Consider the following 22,423-nt stretch of genomic DNA (forward strand, 5'->3'; position numbering starts at 1 on the left):
GCCTGGCGCACACTGGGCTCAGGCACGTATTTGTTGAACATAACGCGCAGTGGGTAGGGGAGACGGAGCTCGCCGGGGACTGCAGGAAAGAGAACCAGAGGTCCACAAGCAGGCTGCGGGCACCCAGGGTCAGGGGGCAGCGGTGTGAAATTTTACCCAAAGATCCAACAAGAAGGGCCCAAGAAGTGTCCTTTGGCTTGAGGCTCCTGGGGACAACGATTCTAAAGGGTGGATGGGGACACCGGCCCTGAGAGTGGGGCAGGGAGGACTGAAGGGTGTGACAACGCCTGGGACGGGCTTGGCCGAGGAGGGGCTGGCGGCTGGGGGCCCCGAGGAGGGTTCCACCATCACGGCAGCAAGCCTGACATGACCCAACACCGGCCCGAAGACGTGGGCAAAACAAGCCCCAGCCCGAGGCCGCAGAGACACGTCCTCCGAGGGCTCCGTCCCCGGGCCCGACTCGGCTCCAGATGGCCATTTTCCACGGCTTCAAACACCGTCTCCAGCCCTGAGCACGCCCTGAATTACAGACACACGCGTCCTCCACAGCTCCCCTCAGGCGTCTCACCGACATCTTAAACCAACAGGAACAAAAAGCAAACTCTCTTCTTCCACAAGGCCCCCAGCCCAGCCCCTGCCACCCCACCTCAGTCCCAGCGGTCACTCGGGCCCCAGGCCGCAGAGCCGGCCTCGACCCCCAGCCTCCACCTGCCTCCAATCCGTGGCAAAACCCGTCGGCTCTTCCTTCAAAGTACACCCAGGTCCGGCCACATCTCCCGCCGCCCTCGGCCCCACCCTGGCCCGAGCCTCCATCTCCTCAGGCCCTGAGGGCTGCGGCAGCTCCAGCCCTCCCACCCCAGGAATTAGATCCCCCAGCAGCCCACATGAACCCTGGAAATCCTGAAAATCAGGCCTGTTGCTCCCTGCTCAGAACCCGCCATGGCTCCGAGCTCAGAGTCGAACCCGACACCCCCCCGGCGGCCTCCACGCTCCCCAGAACTCGCCAAGGACACCTCGTCTCGGCTTCACACTCGTTATCTCCTCTGCCCAGGAGGCTCTTCCCCCAAAAGCCTAAGGGCCACCAAGGGCCCTTCGGGTTTCAGATCTGAGGTCATGCCAGCGGCGGGCCCGTCCTTGACCTCCTATCCCCCACTTCACTGCCCCCTCCTAGAAAGCCAGCCCACAAGGGCCGGACCTAGAACAGCGGCGTTTCACATGGCAGCCCGCGACAAATACTAGAAGAATGAATGGACGGATGGATGGACAGATGGATGGATGGATGGATGGATGGATGAACAGAAGGATGGATGGATGGATGGATGGATGGACGAATGGACGGACAGATGGATGACTGAAAGAATGGATGGATGGATGGATGGATGAACGGATGGATGGACGGATGGATGAACGAATGGACGGACAGATGGTGACTGAAAGAATGGATGGATGGATGGATGGATGGATGGATGAACAGATGGGTGAATCAATGAATGAATGGATGAGTGAATGGATGGATGGATGGACCGATGAATGGACAGGCAAATGGATAGACAGATGACTGACTGGATGGATGGATGGATGGATGGATGGATGGATGAACAGATGGATGGATGGACGGACGGACGAATGGATGGAAAGATGGATGGACAGATGGGTGAATGAATGAATGGATGAATGAATGAATGGAACGATGGATGGACAGATGGGTGAATGGTTGGATGGATGGTTGGCTGCACGAATGGACAGACAGATGGACAGATGGATTGACTGAATGGACGGATGGATGGATGGATGGATGGATGGACAGATGGGTGAATGGTTGGATGCACGAATGGACAGACAGATGGACAGATGGATTGAATGGACGGATGGATGGATGGATGGATGGATGGACAGATGGGTGAATGGCTGGATGGATGGATGAACCCCTTTAAGGCCCAGTTCTCAGCGGGAACAACAGCATTTGCCTCTGGTTTGCGTGAAGCGGACGGAACTCTGCGTGGGAGGCACTCACCGCAGTGCATGGCTACCGCAGGGCTCCCGGCTCCGAGCCGTTAGGAAACCTTGACACACGTCCACCCGGGGGACTGGCGCCATCCTCGCGGCAACCCAGAAGGTGTGTCACCGTCCGCACTGGGCCGCCAGGGACTCGGCCGCCCCGAGGGGAACAACTCGCACCGCAAAGCGGGGACCTGGGCCCCAACCAGTTTTTCCTGCCTCTGAACATGGCTCCTCCCTGGGAGGCAGCGGCCCGTAAACCGCAACATGGTTCTGGAACTTCCCTCATTCCAGAAAGACTCTGAAGCACTCACTTGCTCTCTCCACTGCCCACTAACGACCAAACTGTTCCCAGTGAATTTTTTTTTTTTCTCAAAAATGAGGCAAATGAAAAACTTCTGCCCCGCGACAGACCCACAAATCCGGGGCTGCCGTCTCCGGGCTCTTCCTGAGTCTCGACCGCACGCTGGCCAGAAACGCGGGGGGCTGAGGCCCTGCTGCCCATGAACTGCCCAAGACGGCGTCGCCGGGGGCTCGGGGAGAGCCACCCACGGGGGCTGCGCACGCAGACTCGGCCGGCCGGGCCCCCTCCCAGCTGGGAGATAAGCGCGGGGCCCGGGCCACAGGCGGGGAGCAGCATGTGCTCAAACAAGCAAGGGTCAAGGCCAGCGAGCAGGACGCCCAGGCCCCGCGGGGGCTCGGGGGGGGGCCGGGCCTGGAAGCTTCCGCAGGCAGAGGCCTTGGCAGGGAAGCCCATCACACGCTCGCCACAGCCCTGGGCTGGCTGTGATTTCCTCTATCAGGGACCCAGGGCCTCTTGTTTTTATTCTCGGCACCCCATCCTGGTCTCCTGTGGCCTCTGTGACAAATGACCGCACACCTGGTGGGGGGAGCCCGGGCCCCAGCCTCTCCCAGCTTCCCCTGGTCGGTGGCCATGTCACCCCAATCTGTCTTGGGGTCCTTAACTTATCTACGTCTGCGGGGACCCTTTCTTGTCATATAAGTTCACACTCACAGGCTGGGATGTGGACATCTTTTGGGGGGCATCTTGCAGCCCATCCTCCTTTTGAACCCCTGCTGAGATGTGTGAGAAAGTGGAAAGGGAGAGGAAGGGGTGCAGGTGGGAGTGACGGGGGAGGATGCAAGGCGAGCAAGGGGGGACAGAAACCCATCCCAAGGGGGGACACCAGCTCTTGTCCAGGGGCCAGGGGAGGGGTCCGGCCAGCTCGGTGCAGACAGGCCACAAGAGGCCAGAGCAGCGTGCTCGGGGGGCCAAGGCTCCTGGGGAGTGTGATGAGGGGCCGCAGGGGGCCCAGAGAACAGCCTCGGAGAGGTCGATCCAAACACCCCAAACCCGAGCCCTTGAGCCTGAGCGTCACACCCACGTCTCGATGGCGGGCCCTGGCCTCTGTCCCCCAGCGTCCACCGCGCAGAGCTCTGGGAGACAGACCACAGCTGCCTTGCCCTCCGGGGCCCGGCATGTTCCAGACAGGAGAGACAGCTTGTTCGGAGCGCGGCCTCTCGGTGTGGGCAGCACCCCCCCCCCACGTCCCCGCCAGAGCCAAGACCTCACACACCAACCCACAAAGACGTGACCCGTTCTGCCCCTTGGATCGAGGGGTCCCCATCAGCGACAACAGTCTGGAACGGTGTGCTGCCGGCGCTGGCCTCCACTGGCCTCTACAACGATGGCGGACGATTGCCAGCTCTGTGTCGGCCAACTGGACCCCGGGAGGCTCAGCCCCGGAGACCCCCAACCCGGCTCCCTCAGTGGGGCCTTGGGGCAGGAGCCTCCGGGAGCAGCCCTGGAGGAGTGTGACCTTCCGCCCCGTCCCAGCCCCCCAAGATGGCCACAGAGTGCAGCCTGGAGCCCCACATGCTCAGGGGGAGGGGTCTAGGAGCCTCCAGCTGTGGGGGGCTGGCACCACCCCCCGCCTCTGCCAGCCCCTGCCTAGGAACATCCTGGCTGCCCCGATCCCCCGACCGTGTGCCTCGGAGCAGCGGGGGGCAGGGAGCCTCACTTAGGGCAAATAAAAATGTTAGAGGCACACATCTGTGGGGGCTGGGGAGCCCCGGCTCCACCGGGTACTGCAGCAGGGGCCCCCGCCACTTGGGGGGTGCGTTACCAGTGCAAGGGGGTCATGAGGGTCAGCAGCGGCGCACGGGCTGGCAGGTGGCTGGGAGCAGGAGCTGTCCCGGGCGGCCCTGGGGGGTGGACGGGCTCGGAGGGCACTCACCACGTTCCAGAAGAGTGGGTTGAAGGCGATGGTGAGGACGGCAGCCACAAAGCTGGGCTCCCAGGGGTCCACGTAGCCCAGCAGCCGGGTCATCACGCAGGGGTCAGCCTGTGGGGACAGAGCCGGGTCAGCGGGCAGCCTGTCCCGGCCCAGGGTCCTGAGCAGCGCCGAGCCCCCAGAGCTCGGGAACAAAGTTACCGCTGGGACAAGCCGGGAGGACCAGGCACCCCGAGGCCAGCAGAGGCTACTGCCGTGTAGACTCGTTGAGCTGGAGATGAAATGCGGAGGCTCAGTCAGCCGTGTAGGCCCGCGGGGAGGGCGGCGGGCTGGCAGCCACAGGGAACCATGTGCAGACGCAGAACGGGGGCTCAGCAGGGGCGAGAGGGGACCGGTGTTCGGATGAGGGTTCTGGAGGCCCCCATAGAACCCAAGTGGCCGAATGTGTGTGAAGAAGGGCTCAGCCACGCAAGTCATCGGGTAACCGCAAATAAAGACAATGTTCAGGTCACCTTCTCACCCAGCGTCACTGACACCAGCTCCGAGGGCCGAGGAGGGCGAGAGGGTCATCAAGGAAACTTGGCCCGTGTGCCCCCCGCCTCTCACAGCCCCACCCCGACGTCTGCCCTCTGGAGACTCACCCACGGGGTCCTGGGCGGCACATGGGGAGACACTCCTGCCAACACTGCTTGCAAGGAAAGGGCTGGGAACAGTAACCCACCGCCCAGGTGTCTGTCAGGAGAGGAGGAGCCTCCTCCTGAGCTACCTCCCAGGTGCTAAAACAAACTGCACTCAGGTGCAGCCCCACAGAGAGTTCTAGAAGTGTCAGGCCAAAGGAAGAGAGCGAGCTGCAAAACTCACTGAGCATGCGTACAAAGTTTTAGAAACCTCAAAATAACATGATACTAAGTATCCTTCCTGTGTGTGTGTGTGGGTGTGGAGAAGACTAGGATGCAATGTACAGAATTCAGGACACTCATCGTGCCTGGGGGGGGTTGCTCAGCCTTGGCACCACCGGCATTTGGGCCGGAGAATTCTTCTTTGTGGTTGGGGGCACAGCAGGGTGTGTGTTGAGGGATGTGTAGGAGTGTCCCTGGCCTTCACACAAAAGATGCCAGTAGCACCCCCTCCCCAGCTGCGACAACTGAAAACGTCTCCAGACACCTCCCAGTGTCCCCTGGGGGAGACGGGATGGCCGGACACACTCGGCACTGGTATCTTTCATTAGAAGAGTGGAGGAGGTGCGTGGGGCGCTGCGGGTGGTGAGACTTACTGAACCCTCCTGTTATTCTCCTACTTTCCTTTTATTTTCGTTCTTACAAGGATCTCAGTGGCCCTGAAGATAGGGGCTCTCCACAGGCAATTCGAAACTTAAAACAGCACTGAATTGTAAAGCAAGTTCACGGCCTGCACGGTTCTCATCTTCCTGGAACGTCCACTCTGATTGTGATTTTTGTTGTTTGTTTGTTGCTTGTTTCGGGTACAGTTTCTGCCTCTCCCCTCTTGGGGCAGGCGGGAAGACGACGCCCGGCTTTGCCCCGAGAGCCGCTCGGTCAGCCCAGTCCCTTCTCCTGCCGGCACACCTCTGCTGAGTGTGCCGAGAACGTTCTGGAAACTCTTCCCCACGTGCAGTGCAGGCCTCCTGTCCCAATCAGACCTTGAACGTCTCGAGGGCAAAAATCCCACCTCTCGGGCCCCAGGGCGGAGCTAAGCTGACAGGCGGGACGCGGGCCTCCCAAGCGGGCAACGGGGCGCACGGACGAGCGAGCCCACCGAGCACTGAAGCAGAGCTCTGCAGGAGCAGTGGTGGAGCGGCTAGTGGGTGGAGGACGGAGGGGCTGCCCACACGCCTCGCACCTCCCGCTCCCTCTCTCGGGGGCTCCTGGGGCCTGAGAGCCTCGGCCCAGGACACCTCAAGCGCGAGCTCCCCAAGAGGACACAGCCCCCCGCCAGGCGGAGACACCCGGGAGGACACAGGCCTGGGGCGGCCTTGGGAACGGGGGACCCTGCCTTGGGGGTGCAAGGGCCTCACCTCTCAGTGCTCTGGGTCCCTGGGGACGTCCGGCCAGCCATGCAGCCCCCAAGATTCCAGAAGCTGGAGTTCAATCATCACCACTTACCAAGCGCCTCCCTATGGCTCGGCCCCGTACACTGCTCGGCTCTGGGCCGGGGGAGCTGGCCTGGGGCGGGGGGAGCCCCAGCTCTGGTCCTCCCTGGGCTGGACGGAGAGGGCCTTGCTCTGAGCGGCTGGAAGTCCTCGGGGTCAGCCCACCCAAGGCTGCTCCCAAATACATTAGCTGTGGCTCATCCACTCCCCCAGCCCCACTCAACCCCCTCTCGCCCCAGAACCCTACCTGATGCGGAAAGGGTGACGTTCCCGAAACACCACAGACCCCCACTCTGCAGCTCATGCTGAGCTCAGCTTCCTGAGACTCACCTTCTGTCACTGCTACCCCCACACTGACAAGGGCCTCCCTTCTGCTCAAGGGACAGACAGACACCCCATGGCCTGGCCAGTCTCTCTCTCACCTGCCACCTTCCCGCAGACCCCCTCCAATCACCCACACTCAGACCCGTTCACCTCCATCCCTCTGTAACCCCTCCCCTGGCAAACTCCTATTCATCCCTCAAGACCCAGCTGAAGCAGCCTGGGCTTGGGAGCATTTCTAACTCCCTCTCACATCTCCAGTGCTCATCCCACTGCCTGGCACAAAAGGCAGATGTTTGCTAGGTGAACGGTGGCCCTTGTCTGCGTCATCAGTAAAATGCCAGGGCTCGCTGTGCCCTCAGGGCCCCTCCCCAGCGCCAACACCCCCCGACTCTGACCCCCTGACTCCAGCTTTGGTCTGGAAGCAGGAAATTGCTAAGCGGCCCGTGAGGGGTTCCCTCAGATGGGCAGTGGGGAGCAGGGCCCCTTGTGCGCCCACAGAGCTGGTCTCACATGCCCCTCCCTGGGCTGCATGAGCACTCGTTTCTACGGCACCTGCAGGCCGAGAAGTCACGGGTGGGGTGCTCCAAGTGCTGGGGGGTGGGGGTGCCGTATCAGAGAAGGGGGGCTCGCTCAGGTCCCGAGAAGCACTGGGGTGGGCTGGATTCCCAGCCTCGGGGCCGGTCAGCTCGTGCCCGACTGAGGGACGTGCGGCTGTCCTGGGTGCCCCGAGGCCCCGGCCGCTTGGGTGTCCCACCCCACCCTCGCCCACCCTCCCCGTCCATCAGCTCCACCCAGGGACCCCGACTCCCGCCTCCCTGCGGCTCCCCATCAAAGGGCGACGAGGTCTGCACTGCACACAGTGGCCCCGTGACACCCCGAGCTGCCCCCGAGTCATCGGAGCGAGGAAACTGCGCCCAGCAGGCCGAGCAGGAAACGCATTCTACTCTCCTCGCGCTAACTCTTAAGACGACGATCCCCACAGGAGCTCATCTGGCGACGCCGCGGGACAGGCTTTCGTCACCAGCCCGGACTTCCTCTTGGGGAGTCGTGTGAGGCCGCCGCTCTTCCCAGCCGGGATTCTCCAGCCCGAGCTCTCAGCCGCCCTCAGTGCAGATGTCCACGAGGGTCAGAAACACGCCCCAAGGTTAGGCTCCAGCGTGGCCGCGGTGCGGTGCCCACCGAGCGGAAAGAAAGTAATCGCAATGTGCTTCCCCCTGTATTCCTCGCAATAACCCAGCAAGGGGGGTGTTATTTTCATCCTCATTTTACGTGTCCGGAAATGATTGTCAGTGGCTCATCCAGGGGCCCCTGGCTCACAAAAGGGTCTGATCTGAAGGGCCCCCCAACGCCTTCTCTCCAGGGGTCCCCACGACTCCCCCACTCCTGGGGGCTCTGGCCCCTGGACCGCCACCACCTTCTCGGCAGATTCTCAGACTCCAGTCAGAGCTCACCACGTGGGAGAAAGCCCCGGGGGCCAGTGGGTGGCCGAGGGCCCGTCCTGGGGGCAGCGGGTCCCGCTGTGCCCGGGGATCCCAGCTGTAACCACCCGAGAGCCCGTTCACCTCGACTGGGCCCACCAGACCCCTCATTGGAGCCGCAGCCCCTGCCCTAGGGGCTGGGGGGCAGCAGGAAGGACCGTAAGTGTGAGCCGAGCTGCGTGGCTCTAGCCCTGACCCACTCACGGGCACTGCAAACACTGTCCCCACGCCAAAGGGGAGCAACAGGAAAGCAGTCAGAGAAGAAGCGAGACCCCCAGCAGGGGAAAAGGGGGACCCTCAGTGGACACCCAGCTCTGGGAAACATCAGCAGGGGACGGCGGGGCCAGGGACTGCTGGGGAGTGAGGAGGGGGCCCTGTGTGTTTAGGGGCACAGGGAGGTTTGTGGGTGGTAAGAAGGTTCCAGCCTGTACCCTTAAGGCCTGAGCGTCTCGTGTGTGTAAATTAAACTTCAAACGAGAGCTCGAGCAGAGGCCTCTGTTTCCCCAGCCAGCGCTCTCCCCTACCAGGCAGTTCTTGGTGGAATGCAGCCCTTGCACAATCTTCAGGAGATTTTTAAGAATTCAACTCAGCACCGTTCAGCAGGTGCCGAATGTCCACCCAGCCGGCCCTACTCTGGCAACGGAGCTCAGACGCCCGGCAGTGGACGTTCGTTCAAGCCTCACGTAGCCCACTCGTTCCGTCCCCAGCAACCCCGTGGGGAAAGCACGTGCACCATCCCTCACCGCAGATAAACAAAGCTGAGGCTCGGAAAAGCCAAGGAGCGGGGACTCGGCTCACCCCATCCTTCCGGAGTCCAGAGACCCTAAAACCCTGAAGCTGGGTGAGAAGCCTCCTCCAGCGGGGGCAGCCCGAGGTGTGCCGAGACCCAGGAAGGGCCTGGACCCCCGCCGCCAGCCAGTGGAGTGGGGCGCAAGGACGAAAGTCAGCCTTCCTGGGTCTCGGGGAACGGAGAAATCAGCAAAGAGAAAACAGGCCTCTTTCACCTTTGGAGGGAGCTGGAGTGGAGGGAAACTGAGGCACTGCCTGGCTGCAGCGGTCGGCCCCTGACGCCACCCGGGCCGCCCTTTCCAGGGAGGGCAGAGCCTGCAGGGGCTGGAATGTCAGCCTAGGACCTCCCCCTCCCGGGTCTCAGTGTTCCCAGGTCACCCTGATCCAACGGAGGGGGCGGGAGGGAGGATCTGATATCCAGACACCTTGAAGAGCGCAAGTGACTACACCCCCGGGTGGGGGGGTCGCCAGAGAGGGGCCGGCTCTGCTCCACGGGAAAGAATGACTCACACTTGACAGCGGGGAGTGTGGAGCGGGGCCCCCGGTCGCTGTCACTGCCCACACCGCGCCCGAGCAGGCTGGCCTCCCTCCAGCACGTCCAGACCTGCGGCCCCTCGACTAGGAGATGGCTTTCCCTCCCCCACCCCCCCACCCCACCCCTGACCTTCTCCCAGCAGCCAAGTCCTGGCTTCCTGATTTCCTGCTAATTCTAAGAATGGAACCCAGCCCCCCACCCCCGCCCCGGCCCCCCACCCAGGGTTCCCGGGATCTGACAGAAGGAAAGGGGTCACCTGCTGCAGCTGGGAGTGGGGCCTAGCTGAGCTCCGAGTGCTGCTCCGCCCGGTCACTCCCGCAAGCCCGGAGGACGGTGAGGAGGTGGCGCATAGCAGTCCCGCTCGACGAGGGACCCGGGCTGCCGGGGAACAATTTGCAACACGTCAACAGGACCTGGGAGCTGCCACGTTGTGACATCCGAGCAAACAGCAGGAGCCAGGGAGTCAAAGTCACATCGATCGCAGGGGACCGCCTGGCTGCACGTGCCATGTGCATCAAAGGGCAGCAGGAGTGGGGGGGGGGTCGCAGCCCCCCGGCCCCTTCGAGACGCTGGGCAGGTGGCCCTGGAACTGAGGCTGACCCCATCACCCAGACTGGCCTACGGTGGGCTAGTCTCCGTCCTCCGGTGGGAGTGAGGGAGGATGGTTTGCACGAGGGCCCCTGGCTCAGAGGAAGGCTGGGCCCCCAGCCCCCTGCTCCCCAGGGGGGCTGTGGGCAAGACTCCCAGCCCTGACCTGAGCCTCAGTGGAAACTTCCATAGAATGGGGGTGACGAGACCGCAGCCCCGGGTTAGATTCAGGACAGGTGAGAACAGGTGTGAAGGGCAGATGTGCAAGGGGCCTGGTGAGAAGGTCTCCTGACCCCTCTCCTGGTTGCTGAATGTCCCCCCACCCCCTCTGGAGGACCCTTCCCAGGAGATACGTCCTAAGGAGCAGCCAAGGGGAACGCTGACCCATGGGACTGAGGGCAACGAAGCCCTGGCAACTGGAAGCTACCGGAAGGCAGGGGGGCCTGTTTGCTAGAGAGTCATGATGCCGCACTGACCCAGACACTTGTGATCTGTTGCAAATGATTCCTGGGGGGAAAAAAGACATGTAAAACTTGGCTTTGAAATGCCCCTGGATCCCACACTAAAAAGAAATGGCCAGCAGCTGCCCCAGGGACCCAAATCCGTGGCTTCTTTCAGGGAGGTGAAAGGGAGTCATTCATTTGTTCATTCGTTCGTTTGTTCATTCATTCATCAACAGGCGTGCCCTGGACCCCGAGCAAAAGGCCCCCTCATCGCTGGGGCCAGAAGTGAGCCCCCGCCCCGGGTCGCGGCCTGCAACATCCAGAAGGCCCTGGCCACCCCCTCCCAGGTTAGGGGTGACGGTTTGCACCCTCCTCCTTTCTCCTCTGACAACGGCCTCCGGGCCCCTTTATTTTCTCTCACCTTCAAGGGCTCAGAACCAAACCTTCAGGGGGTTGGTGCTACTGAGTATATTCATCAGAATACACATTAAGTATTGAAAATAATCACCGTTGTAAGCCAGCCGACTTCCCAGAGGCAGTCCCAAGGGAAACTGAAAAATATTTGGAACGGTATGAAAGTGAAAATACATTGTAGAAATTGTGGGAGGCAGCCAAAGCAGTGCTAAGAGAAAAATGTGTGGTGTTAAAAATAACATAGCATTAGCTCAGTAAAAAAGAAAAGTCTCTTTGAGTCATCTAAGCTCCCCCTTTAAGAAATCAGAGAAAGAGGAACAAATTAAACACAAAGCAAACAGAAGGAAGGAAATAACAAAAATAAGAGCAGAAATCAATCCACCTGAAAACAGAAAAACAAAGAGAAAATTAAACCAAAAGCTGGTTCTTTGAAAAGATCCATAAAATTGATAGATCTCGGGTCAGACTAGCCAAGGGAAAAAAGAGATGACACAAATCATCAATATCAGGAATGCAATGAGTTCACAGACCTCAAAAGGATAATAAGGGAATAACGTAGTACGAACAAGTTTATGCCTATAAATTTGTGCCGGTTTGAATGTATTATGTCCCCCAAAACTCCATTATCTTTGATGTAGTCTTGTGTGGGCAGATGTGTCACTGTTAATTAGATTGTAATTCTTTGAGCGTTTCCATGGAGATGTGCCCCACCCAACTGTGGGTGATGACTCTGATTGGATTTCCCATGGAGGTGTGGCCCCGCCCATTCAGGGTGGGTCTAAATTAAGTCACTGGAGCCATAAAAATGAGCTGACAAACAGAAGGAACTCAGTGCAGCTGAGAGTGACATTTTGAAGAGGAGCTACAGCTAAGAGGGACAATTTGAAGAACGCACTGGAACTGAGAGAGGAGCTTCAGCTTACAGAGACATTATGGAGATGGCCTTTGAAAGCAGACTTTTGTTCTGGAGAAGCTAAGAGAGGACAAATGCCCCAAGTGCAACTAAGAGTGACATTTTTGAGAAGCTGAAGCCTAGAGAGGAATGTCCTGGGAGAAAGCCATTTGCAAACAGAACTCTGGAGCAGACGCCAGCCACGTGCCTTCCCAGCTAACAGAGGTTTTCCGGACACCACTGGCCATCCTCCAGTGAAGGTACCCGATTGCTGATGTGTTACCTTGGACACTTTATGGCCTTAAGACTGTAACTTTGTAACCAAATAAACCCCCTTTATAAAAGCGAATCCATCTCTGGTGTTTTGCGAAAAGGCAGCATTAGCAAACCGGAACAAAATTCAAACACTTAGATGAAACGGACCAATCCCTGAAAGACAAACTACCAAACTCATGCAAGAATAGTCCTGTATCTGTTAAAGAAATTTAAGTCAAACTTTAACACCTTCTGAAAATGAAAACTCGAAGCCTAGATGATTGCCCTGACAAATTCTACCAAACATTTAAGGAAGAAATCTCACTGACTCAAAGCCATCTCCCCAAGAACACAGAAGAGGGGGCACACTTCCCAGACCACTTTCTAAGGCCGGCGTAAAGTTTTAGTTTAATGCTAAAACCAAAGACATCACAAGGGGACCACAAACCACTATTCCTCACGTACACAGCTGTAAAAACCCTCAACAAAATACCAGCCAACTGAATCCAGCTACATATGCAGAGGATGGGAAGTCACGACCCAGCGGGAGTCAGCCTGGGGATTCTGGGCTGGTTCGACCTGGAAAATCGATCATCAATAACTCACAAGATTGACAACTCTGGATAAACCAGATGAGCATCTCTGTAGGGAAAGAAGAAACTGAGGCTTCAACGGCTGTTACGTGACTTGCCCAAAAGGTTAAACCATAAGTGGCAGAGTGGAGCCAAGTCTCAAACTAGTCTCTCCTGACTCTGATTCAAAAAACATAAAAAACAAAGATAAAAAGTCCTTGAGAGGGAGAACCTAAGATGGCAGCTAGGTGAGACAGGGCAAAAAAACACCTCTGTGAAAAATACTAGATAAAAACCAGAAAGTGAGCCAGAACACCAGTCTCAGCGATGCACCAGCTGGACAAGGTCTGCTAAATCCACAGGGACTGTGCACTTGGTGAAACCAGGAGTCTGCATTCTGAAATGAGTGAGTAAGCCGGCTGAAAGTCCCGCGGCTGCGCTGTGGTGTGGGGAGATCAGGGGTTGGTGTCTGGAGATGGACTAGTTCTTTTTAAAAAAAAACAAAAACCCAGAAGTGGCTGCAGTTACGACGGTGAGAACCGCGCGGTGAAGCACAGCAGGAGTGGGCTGTGCCAAACTCTCGGTGTCTGGCGTGGAGGATAGACTGCTGCCTATTCCCTCAGGGCCGGGGGCAGAGGGGAGAGCCAAAAGGAGAAAGAAACTGCACCGCTTGCAGCCAGCTCCCCAGCGGTACCCACGGCCCAGAGCCGCACCAGGAAACCCAGTGTATCCCACAGCACCGCACACATGCCACAATATCGGCCATGGACGGTGGCCTTGGGTGCACACACAGCTAGTTGTCCTGGAGCTGGGAAGGCGGAGCTGTGCGAAAAGGCGGGGGGGGGTGGTTGAGACGCCTCATTCAACCATCTTTACAGCTGGCTGGGAACGCCCCTGCACGGCCTGGCGGCCCAGGGCTTCCCTTGAGGGCCGATGTGCACTCGTGATGTAGCACAGCCTTCCCTCAGCAGAGGTCCTGGAGGATCACAGCTGAGAAGGGGGGCCTGCTCAGAAAACCCAGGGACGCTATGTCAATGGCGGGGACTTGTGGGTCAGCGGCAGAGACTATCTGTGACAAGACTGAAATGAAGGCTTAGACTCTTGCAACAGCCTTAAATCTCCAGGAACACCTGGGAGGTTTGATTATTAAAGCTGCCCTGCCTCCTTAAACACCCAGACACACGCCCCACATTCAGAATTTTAAATATGTCATGCCACTGCCTTCTCGCCTCCATGGTGGCCGCTGAGTAGTCACTACTTAGTCTTATGTTGTTTCCTTTGTATGTGGTGAATTGCTTTTCTTGTGCTGCTTTCAGAACTTGCTCCTTCTCTTCAGTATTTGACAGTCTGATCAGAATATGTCTTGGAGTGGGTTTATTTGGATTTATTCTATTTGGAGTTCACTGGGCATTTATACTTTGTGTATTTATATTGTGTAGATGGTTTGGGAAGTTTTTTTACTTCCTACAGGATAGAAAATACATAAACTCTAATGACAAATCAGTGGTTTTGGACTCAATGTAAAATATGTAATTTTTGATAAGAACCATATAAAGGTGAGGGAATGGAGGAGTATAGGAACATAGCTTACGGGTCCTATTGAAGTTAAGTTGGTATCAAAGAAAAACAAGATTGTTATGGATTTAAGAGGTTAAATTTAAGCCCCACAGTAAACACAAAGAAACTGTCAGAGCATATATAACCATAGAGATGAAAAGCAGAGTATGGGTTATGAGAAGTGGGGGAAGGGGCAATGGGGAGTTAAGAAATGAGTGTAGGGTTGCTGTTTGAGGTGAAGGGAAATTTCTAGTAATGGATGGTGGGAAGGTAATAGCATTGCAACATTCTAAATGTAATTAATCCCACTAATGGAAGGCTAGGGAGGGGTTGGAATGGGAAGATTTAGGCTGTATATATGTTTCCACAATTGAAAAAAAAAAAAAGTCTAAATAGATGACAATTGAATGCCAAGGATGATCCTGGATGGGATCTGAGGATGGAGGACACGAGGCTCAAAGGCACACAGTTGGGACATAAGAAAAAAAAAGGAAATCTAGAATGTAAACTTTGTATCAATGTTGAATTCTTGAACTTAGCTGTGCTTAATGGGATTGCATAAAAGAATTTTCTTGTTCGTGGGAATTGTATATGTGAATTACAGTGTTTGTTCAAGGATGGGTTCAGCTTGCTCTCGTATGTTCAGACGACAGCAATAGATGATGGATGATAGGGAGGGAGGGAAAGAAAGAAATGGTAAAGTGACGAAATATTAAAGTTGGTAGATCGGGGTATTGGTGGAGGGGGGTTGGGGCATGCTGGAGTTCTGTGTATGGGGTTTGTATTGTTTTTGCAACTGTTCCTATAACTTTGAATTTATTTCAAAATAAAATTAAAAAAAAAAAAAGTCCTTGAGAACTTTTACAAAACAAGTCATCTAATCCAGTGGCCTTGTCGTTCTTTTCACTGTAAGGGGCAGACATTTTCCCTAAAAGGGCAGGCAAGGTACTGCCCCCTTCTGCTTTGGGGATTTTTCTAGGTATGGTTTATTGCGACTCCTGTGTTGTACATCCCCCTACCTCCCCTCTAAGTCCCCAGAACATGGGGCCTTTGCTTCTGGAGACCACCTGCTCCAAATCCCTCCTCGTGTTGGTCTTCACCAGCCCCATGAGATCCCCGTCTCACAGACCTTGACGCTGCACGGAGGAGGGCACGGCCCCCATCTGCCCAGGCGAGGCCCGTGGACCAGGGGTCTGACACCTGGGCATGCAGCAGGTCCCCTCGGGACGGCCCCTGGCTCAGAGATTCTCAGTATGCTCTGCCAGCCTGGGTTCTCCAAGTGGACCCAGCCTACCGTCTTCTGATGGCAGCAGTCCCTGCTGCTATCTACCCACCAGCCTGCCTGCTTCATGCTGTCGTCAAGTGGAGGAGTGAGGCTCTGGAGTGGCAGGGAGGGGAAGCGAGGGCAAAGAGGGGACCCAAGTAAATGAGGCTCCGTGGGTGGGTGCTAGGACCCCACACACTCCTCTCCCTCTGCCCCGTGATTTTTAAAACTGGAAACAAAACCCAGACTGCGTTCCAGCCAAAGCCGACCCAGAAGACAGCAGGTTATGGGCACAGTCGGTTAAGCCGGTGGCGTGTCCGCCAGCTACTGCATTTGATGCCGCTTGGCGGCTGCTGGCCAGGATGTGCACGTGGAATTGAATCATCATAGTGCCGCGTGATGAAATGATCACATTTGAGACGTACTGGGTGAAATACAAGTTAAATTCATTTTTTTTAACATGGCCACCAGAACATTTTAAATGCCGTATGTGACTCATTGCCACCGGGCCGCGCTGGGGTAGCGGGTGACACCTGGAGCTCGGATGCCCGGTGGGGTTTAGAGAAACCTTGAAACTCGCCCGGCAGGGATTGACTACTCGTGAAAGCAGAGATTTTGATCGAGGAGGGATGGCGAGCTCCTACAAAGGACAAATCCATAATGTTGTTGTTGTTTTCCTTAAGAAAAAAAATCCCTTGGCAACTGCAGGCTCCGCTCCCCCGGGAAGGGCAGCGGTGGAAAAGGCAGCGTCACTCAGCGAGGGTCACCCTGACCCGGCCGCGTGCCCCCAGCGCTCTCGAGTTGCACGGCCCCCTCGAGATCCGGAGGGACGGGAAAGGCCAGGCGCGGGCCCCTCTCACCTTGGCTCCGACCTCGGCCTCCCTTCAAACACCCCAGGGGGCCCCGATGGGGGCTGCACCTGGCCCCAAGGTGACGGCAGCCACCCTTCCCCGCAGAACTACCCCTCGGGGCGGCCCTCCCTGCGCCACGGGCCCTCGCGGCAACGCAGCTGTCCTTTCCCGGCCTGGGTGCCTGCACGGCCACGTGGGGTTCAAGGGTTCCGTGGAGTCGTCCCCTGCAGCAGCTCCTGGGGGCTGATGACACGGAGGCTCCTCTGTGCTCGTGGACGCCGTCAGGGCACTGTGCTCGGCTTTAATGACAGGGCTCGGGGGTGACAGCACCGTCTGCTCCTTCACCAGCAGCTGCCCCCTCCACCGGAGCGCCCCACTGCCCCCTGGGGCTCGGATCACACAGCCACCCTCTGGGATTTCGGCCCACCTCCCGCCGGCTGCTCCCTACACATGGACCAGGGTCTCCTGCAGCGTTTTCCATCTGTCTCCCGGCATCACCTTCCTCAGCGGGTCCTCAAAAATGCCCACATCAGTGACGGCCCGGGGGCTGCTCCAAGGCAGAGACGTGTCCTCCCCAGGGAAGAGGGGCTGGTAGGGGGAAGGTCCCTAAAGAGCCCGGGAGGAAGCTCAGACGGGAGGGAGAGCACAGGGCGGAGGGAGAGCCGGAGGGAGAGGGGAGAGGGGAGAGCGGCTGCCCTAACACAGCGCTCGGGGGTCATAAACATGTCCACCCACGGCCCGCGCTCCCCGCAGGTGAACCCCACCTGACCCAGGAAGTGGACCGCGTCCTGCAGCTCGGCCAGGGCCAGGTGTCCAGCGTGGCAATGGGGGGTCAAAACCACTCTCCTGTCCCTCCATAGTCGGCCTCCCGGTGAGGACCACAGAGCGCGGCCCAGCACACTCGGGGTTCTCACACATCCACAGGCATTCACCATCCACGCACGCCCAGACGTGCATGCTCAAAGCACACACACTCAAAGTGTGCATGCTCAAAGTGCAGACACACACTCAAAGCCACTCTGACCACACACGCTCAGGAACTCACATGCATGATCCCAGAGGCACACCTACCAGCCCAGATTCACACCCACAGGCCCAGAGATTCACACCCACCAGCCCAGATTCACACCCACAGGCCCAGAGATTCACACTCACCAGCCCAGACTCACACCCACCAGCCCAGAGACTCACACCCACCAGCCCAGAGATTCACACTCACCAGCCCAGATTCACACCCACCAGCCCAGAGACTCATACCCACAAGCCCAGAGATTCACACTCACCAGCCCAGAGATTCACACCCACAGGCCCAGAGATTCACACTCACCAGCCCAGATTCACACCCATCAGCCCAGAGACCCATACCCACCAGCCCAGAGATTCACACTCACCAGCCCAGACTCACACCCACCAGCCCAGAGACTCACACCCACCAGCCCAGAGATTCACACTCACCAGCCCAGACTCACACCCACCAGCCCAGAGATTCACACTCACCAGCCCAGACTCACACCCACCAGCCCAGAGACTCACACCCACCAGCCCAGAGATTCACACTCACCAGCCCAGACTCACACCCACCAGCCCAGAGACTCACACCCACCAGCCCAGAGACTCACACTCACCAGCCCAGACTCACACCCACCAGCCCAGAGACTCACACCCACCAGCCCAGATTCACACCCACAGGCCCAGAGATTCACACCCACCAGCTCAGAGATTCACACAGTTCCAGAGACTAACACACACACACACACACACACACACACAGGTGCATCCCCCTCTGATGCACACACACAGCCTAAGGCGTCCTCCACACCGCCGTCTCGGAGTTTCTCCGGCACACACCCCGCACTCGCACACACACCGGCACGCGCGCCCAGCCCCTCCCACTCCCGCCGCCCGCACGCCTCCCGCCCCTCTCCCGGCGCGGCGGTACCTGCCGGAAGTCAATGTTGCCGAGGCCTCCGCAGCAGTCGGGCCCCGCCAGCGCGCCGCTCATGGGCGCGGCTCCCCGGCCCCCGGGTGCTCTCGGCCGGGGTCGCCTCCGGAGGCGCCACGCGGGGACCTCGCGGCCGCCGGTCGCCGCCCGGGGCGCTTTCCGGGTGGCCCCGCTTCTCCCGGCCTTCTGGGAAATGTAGTTCCCCGGCCCCGCGCAGCGGCCCGCCCACGGGGCTCCCGACGGCACCTCGAGGAGCCGGAACTACAAGTCCCAGGGGCGCGCGTGCGAGTAGCCGCTCTGCGGTCTGGACTGCGGCCCGGGCCCGGGACCCCGTCCCCTGCCGAGCCCGGTTCCGCCTGGAGGCGCCGCCTGTCGCCCCCAGCCCCAGGCAGCCCCAGGATCTTCCCCTCCACTCTGCACGCCTCCGTTCATTCATTCGTTCATTCGTTCGCTCATTCGTTCCCGCCCTCACGCTCTGGCCCTGCGGCTGAGGGCACAGCGGCGAGCGAGGCCAGGCCCCCGGGCTGCCTCCTGGGGGAGACCAGACCGGCGTCCGCGTTCCTGACCTGGGTCCGGGCAGGGCCGGGGAGAACGGGGACCGGGGCGCGGGCACGACTCCCCGAGGACGAGGCCGAGAAGGCGCCAGGGGGAGTCGGGGATGCGGAGAGACGGCCGCCTCGCCGCGGAGGGAAAGGAGCCGGCAGAGCGCGCGGGATTTCAGGCCAGGGAGCCACGAGCGCCCTTTCCCGTCTGGGTGCTGCCGGGTGTGGGGAACAGGCTCAGAAGTTCAGAGGTTCGCGCGGTCCCTCAGCGCGCTGGGCCCAGGTGGGGCTGGAGGCCCCTTCTCTCCGCCGGATCCGGCACCTGCCTCCACTGAGCATCCGCGGAGCCGCTCGGGACCGCCGGGCAGGCCGAGACACAGGGGCCGCCGGCTCCGGAGCGTGTGCCGCTCCTGACCTGCGACTTTCACCCTGTCCCCGCAAGGCAATGGGTGAAGCCCGTCACTCCCGAGCTCGGTAACTGTTGGCTCTCCCGGGGTCGGCTGCACCGTAGGCGCCCAAGGGCTAGTTTGCGGACTCACCACACACGCCCGTGTCACCCAGGTGTCCCCAAATCCGCAGACTTCTGGAGCCCCCTTCTCCTTTAATTCCCAACTAAAACTCCCAAGTCCCCACCTGCCCCTCATTGTCTCGTGCTTCTGGCTCGGTTCCCACCCGCACCCCCACCCCATGCACTCCCAGCTCCCCCTCCCCCCACACGGACAGAGCCCCCCCTCTGTCCGCCCCACGCACTGCTAACTGCTCGCTGTTGTAACACAAGTTTTAATACAACAGCTTTATTGAGATATTATTCACATACCATACAATTCATGCATTTAAAGTTGTACGCTTTTTAGGCTGTTTGCAGAAGTGTGCAGCCATCACCACAACCAATTTTAGAACATTGTTATACCCAGAAGAAGATCCACTGCACCCCTTAGGTGTCACCCCCCATCCTCCCAAACCCCAGCCCTAGGCGCGCTCATCTCCTTTGTGCCTCTGTGGATTTGCCTGCTCGGGACGTTGCATATCGTGGGAATCAGACAATAGGTTGTCTTCTGGGACTGGCACATTTCACTCAGCAGAATGCCCTCGGGTTCTCCTGTGTTGTCACCTGCATCTGGGCTTCATCCCTTTCTATGGCCAGGTAATATTCCACTGTGTGAACAGAGCACATTTTGTTCATCCGTTCATCTGCGGATAGATATTTGGGTTGTTTTCACTGTGGGTCTGTTATAAACGATGCTGTGTTGAACATTCGTGTACAAGTTTTTGTGAGGACATATGTTTCTGTTTCTCTGGGAGAAATTCCTGGGTCACATAGTATTCGGGTTTGCTAATGCTGCTGTTATGCAAAACACCAGAGATGGATTGGCTTTTATAAAGGGGGTTTATTTGGTTACAAAGTTACAGTCTTAAGGCCAAAAAGTGTCCAAGGTAACACATCAACAATCGGGTACCTTCACTGGAGGATGGCCAATGGTGTCTGGAAAACCTTTGTTAGCTGGGAAGGCACATGGCTGGTGTCTGCTGATCCCAGATTGTGTTCTAACTTCTCTCTTAGCTCCGGTGCATTCTTCAAAATGTTGCTCTTGAGGCATTTTGTCCTTTCTTAGCTTCTCCGGAGCAAAAATCTGCTTTCAACGGCTGTCTTCAAAATGTCTAAGTTGCAGCACCTCCTTCTGTCTGTGAACACTTCTATAGGACTCCAGTGATTCAATTAGGACCCACCCTGAATGGTGGGGTAACACCTCCATGGAAATTATCCAATCAAAGGTCTTGCCCACAGTTGATTGCGTCCCATCTCCATGGAAACACTTGATCAAAGGATTCCAACCTAATCAACACTAATACATCTGCCCCCACAAGATTGCATTAAAGAACGTGGCATTTTGGGGGACATAATACATCCAAACTGGCACTGAGCAGACGTATTAGTGTTGATTAGGTTGGAACCTTTGGATTAGGTTGTTTCCATGGAGATGTGACCCACCCAACTGTGGGTGATGCCTTTGGTTAGGTTGTTTCCATGGAGGTGTGGTGTGAATGTACGTAACACACTGAATTATATATCTGAGTGTGGTTAATAGGGGAAATTTTAGGTCATGTATACATTACTAGGATAACAATTTAATAAAAACCATAGGACTGTACAACACAAACAGTGAACCCTAAAGTATGGCCTCTAATTATTAGTACAATTATAATAATATTTTCTCATCAGTGGTGGTAAAGTTACCACACTAACGCAAAATGTTGATGGGGAGTATACAGGAGATCTGTGTTTTCTGCATGATTTTTCGGTAAACCTACAACTGCTCTAATAAGCTTTTTTTTTTTTTTTTTAATGAAAATAAATGAACAAATAAATTGAATGCCAGAAACCCTTGGAGACAGAAAGTGGAGTACAGGTTACCAGGGGCGGGGAGAGGGGAATGGGGGGTTAATACCAAATGGGTGCGGGGTTTCAGGGTTTCTGTCGGGTGATGGGAAAGTTCTGATAATGGATGGGTTGAGGGCACTGCCACATTGTGACTGATTAATCCCACTGATGGGTGTGGGGGGGGGCAGAGGGGAGCTGTGATGCCAAAGTTTACCTCGTATGTTTATTTCCACAGTTAAAAATAAAAGGAGAGCCACTAAAGAGCTAATGACAATTAAATGCAAGACATGATCCTGGATGGAATCTAATGAAGGAAGAGGGAAGATGAAGTCTCAAATGGACATTATTGAGACATGGAAAACATTGGAATATAGACTATAAGCTTTATATCAATGTTAAATTTCTTGAACTTGATAACTGCACTTAAGGTGGTTACATAAGTGAATATCCTTGTTCTTAAGAAATGTACACGGCAGCATGAAGTGTTCAATGACCATGATATGTATGACTACACTCAGATGTTCAGAAAATGATGATAGCTAGATGATAGATGATGGGTGGATAGATAGATGGATTAGATAGATAGATGATAGATAGACAGATGATAGAGATACATGATAGATCAATACGACAAATGTGGCAAAATGTTAAAATTGGTGGATCTGGGTCTCGGGGTGGGGGGGCATGTTGGAGTTCTCTATATGGGGTTTGCACTATTTTTGCAACTAGCCTGCAAGTTTGAAAATATTTCAAAATAAAAAGTTTAAGAAAAGAAAAATGGAAGGCAGCCGTCACAGCTGCTCAGCTTCGTCCGTGGCGAGCGGACCCCGTCTTTGAGGCTGGCAAGGTCCTGGGGGTCTGCTAGGGCCCTCCAGACTTTCCCTCCCACAGCACCCCGCCCCATGCTCCCCATCTGTGAGGAAAACTCCTCCCTATTCAGTTGCTTCCAGGCAAGTTCAAGGCCTTTCCTTTACCTAATCAAGGGTTCTTTAAAGTGCTTTTCCCAAGAAGAGCCACTGTTTCTCGAAACATCCAGCTGCCACTGCCTTGCTGCCAGAAATAGCTGCTGCCTGCTTCTTAGGAGGAGAATTTTTGTTGCTTCCAGTCACTACTCGTGAATGACTTCTAATTTTCCATTTCCCAGTCCGCCTTCTCTTTCAGTGGCTGGACTCCACCTCCCCGTGGAGTCTTCCAGGCATGCACCCCCAACCCACGCCCTCTCCTTCCTGCCCCCACCTCGCTATGCCCAGACCAGACA

At 57.0% G+C, this 22,423-nt stretch overlaps 2 protein-coding genes and 1 long non-coding RNA gene across 6 annotated transcripts in view; 1 reads left to right on the plus strand and 2 right to left on the minus strand.

The window, feature by feature from the left end:
• Window positions 1-18,395, minus strand: part of PEMT (phosphatidylethanolamine N-methyltransferase) — a 57,368-nt gene extending 38,973 nt beyond the window's left edge. Inside the window, exons 1-2 of one of the 4 annotated variants that reach the window (XM_037808602.1) lie at window positions 18,241-18,395; window positions 4,236-4,343 (exon numbers count right to left, since the gene is read on the minus strand). In XM_037808602.1, coding sequence (XP_037664530.1) covers window positions 4,236-4,343; window positions 18,241-18,303 — 171 coding nt within the window. In that variant the 5' untranslated portion in view covers window positions 18,304-18,395. Of the gene's footprint in view, window positions 1-4,235; window positions 4,344-4,433; window positions 4,759-9,721; window positions 9,911-18,240 lie in introns of those variants that run through there. The other 3 variants (XM_037808603.1, XM_037808600.1, XM_037808601.1) reach the window with 3 other exon arrangements.
• On the minus strand, window positions 15,880-18,172 carry LOC119513416. The gene is made up of 2 exons (XR_005212629.1): window positions 17,066-18,172; window positions 15,880-16,907 (listed from the first exon to the last, which is right to left on the minus strand). It is a non-coding gene; the product is annotated as an uncharacterized LOC119513416 (long non-coding RNA).
• Window positions 18,302-21,803, plus strand: LOC119513826 (translation initiation factor IF-2-like). The gene is made up of 3 exons (XM_037809280.1): window positions 18,302-18,326; window positions 18,443-19,929; window positions 21,401-21,803. The coding sequence occupies exons 1-2, from the start codon at window positions 18,302-18,304 to the stop codon at window positions 19,261-19,263; spliced, it is 846 nt and encodes a 281-aa protein (XP_037665208.1). The 3' UTR covers window positions 19,264-19,929; window positions 21,401-21,803.
• The last annotated feature ends 620 nt before the right edge of the window (window positions 21,804-22,423 follow it).

Source organism: Choloepus didactylus, chromosome 18 (genome assembly GCF_015220235.1).
Source record: "Choloepus didactylus isolate mChoDid1 chromosome 18, mChoDid1.pri, whole genome shotgun sequence".
NCBI lineage: Eukaryota > Metazoa > Chordata > Mammalia > Pilosa > Megalonychidae > Choloepus > Choloepus didactylus.

Excerpts from the sequence above, each read along its gene's own strand:
- LOC119513826 (XM_037809280.1), top strand. The coding sequence starts at position 18,302 with ATGGGCGCGGCTCCCCGGCCCCCGG. Across the intron at positions 18,327-18,442 it reads CGCGGCTCCCCGGCCCCCGG|TTCCCCGGCCCCGCGCAGCG; the intron begins GTGCTCTCGGCC and ends TGGGAAATGTAG.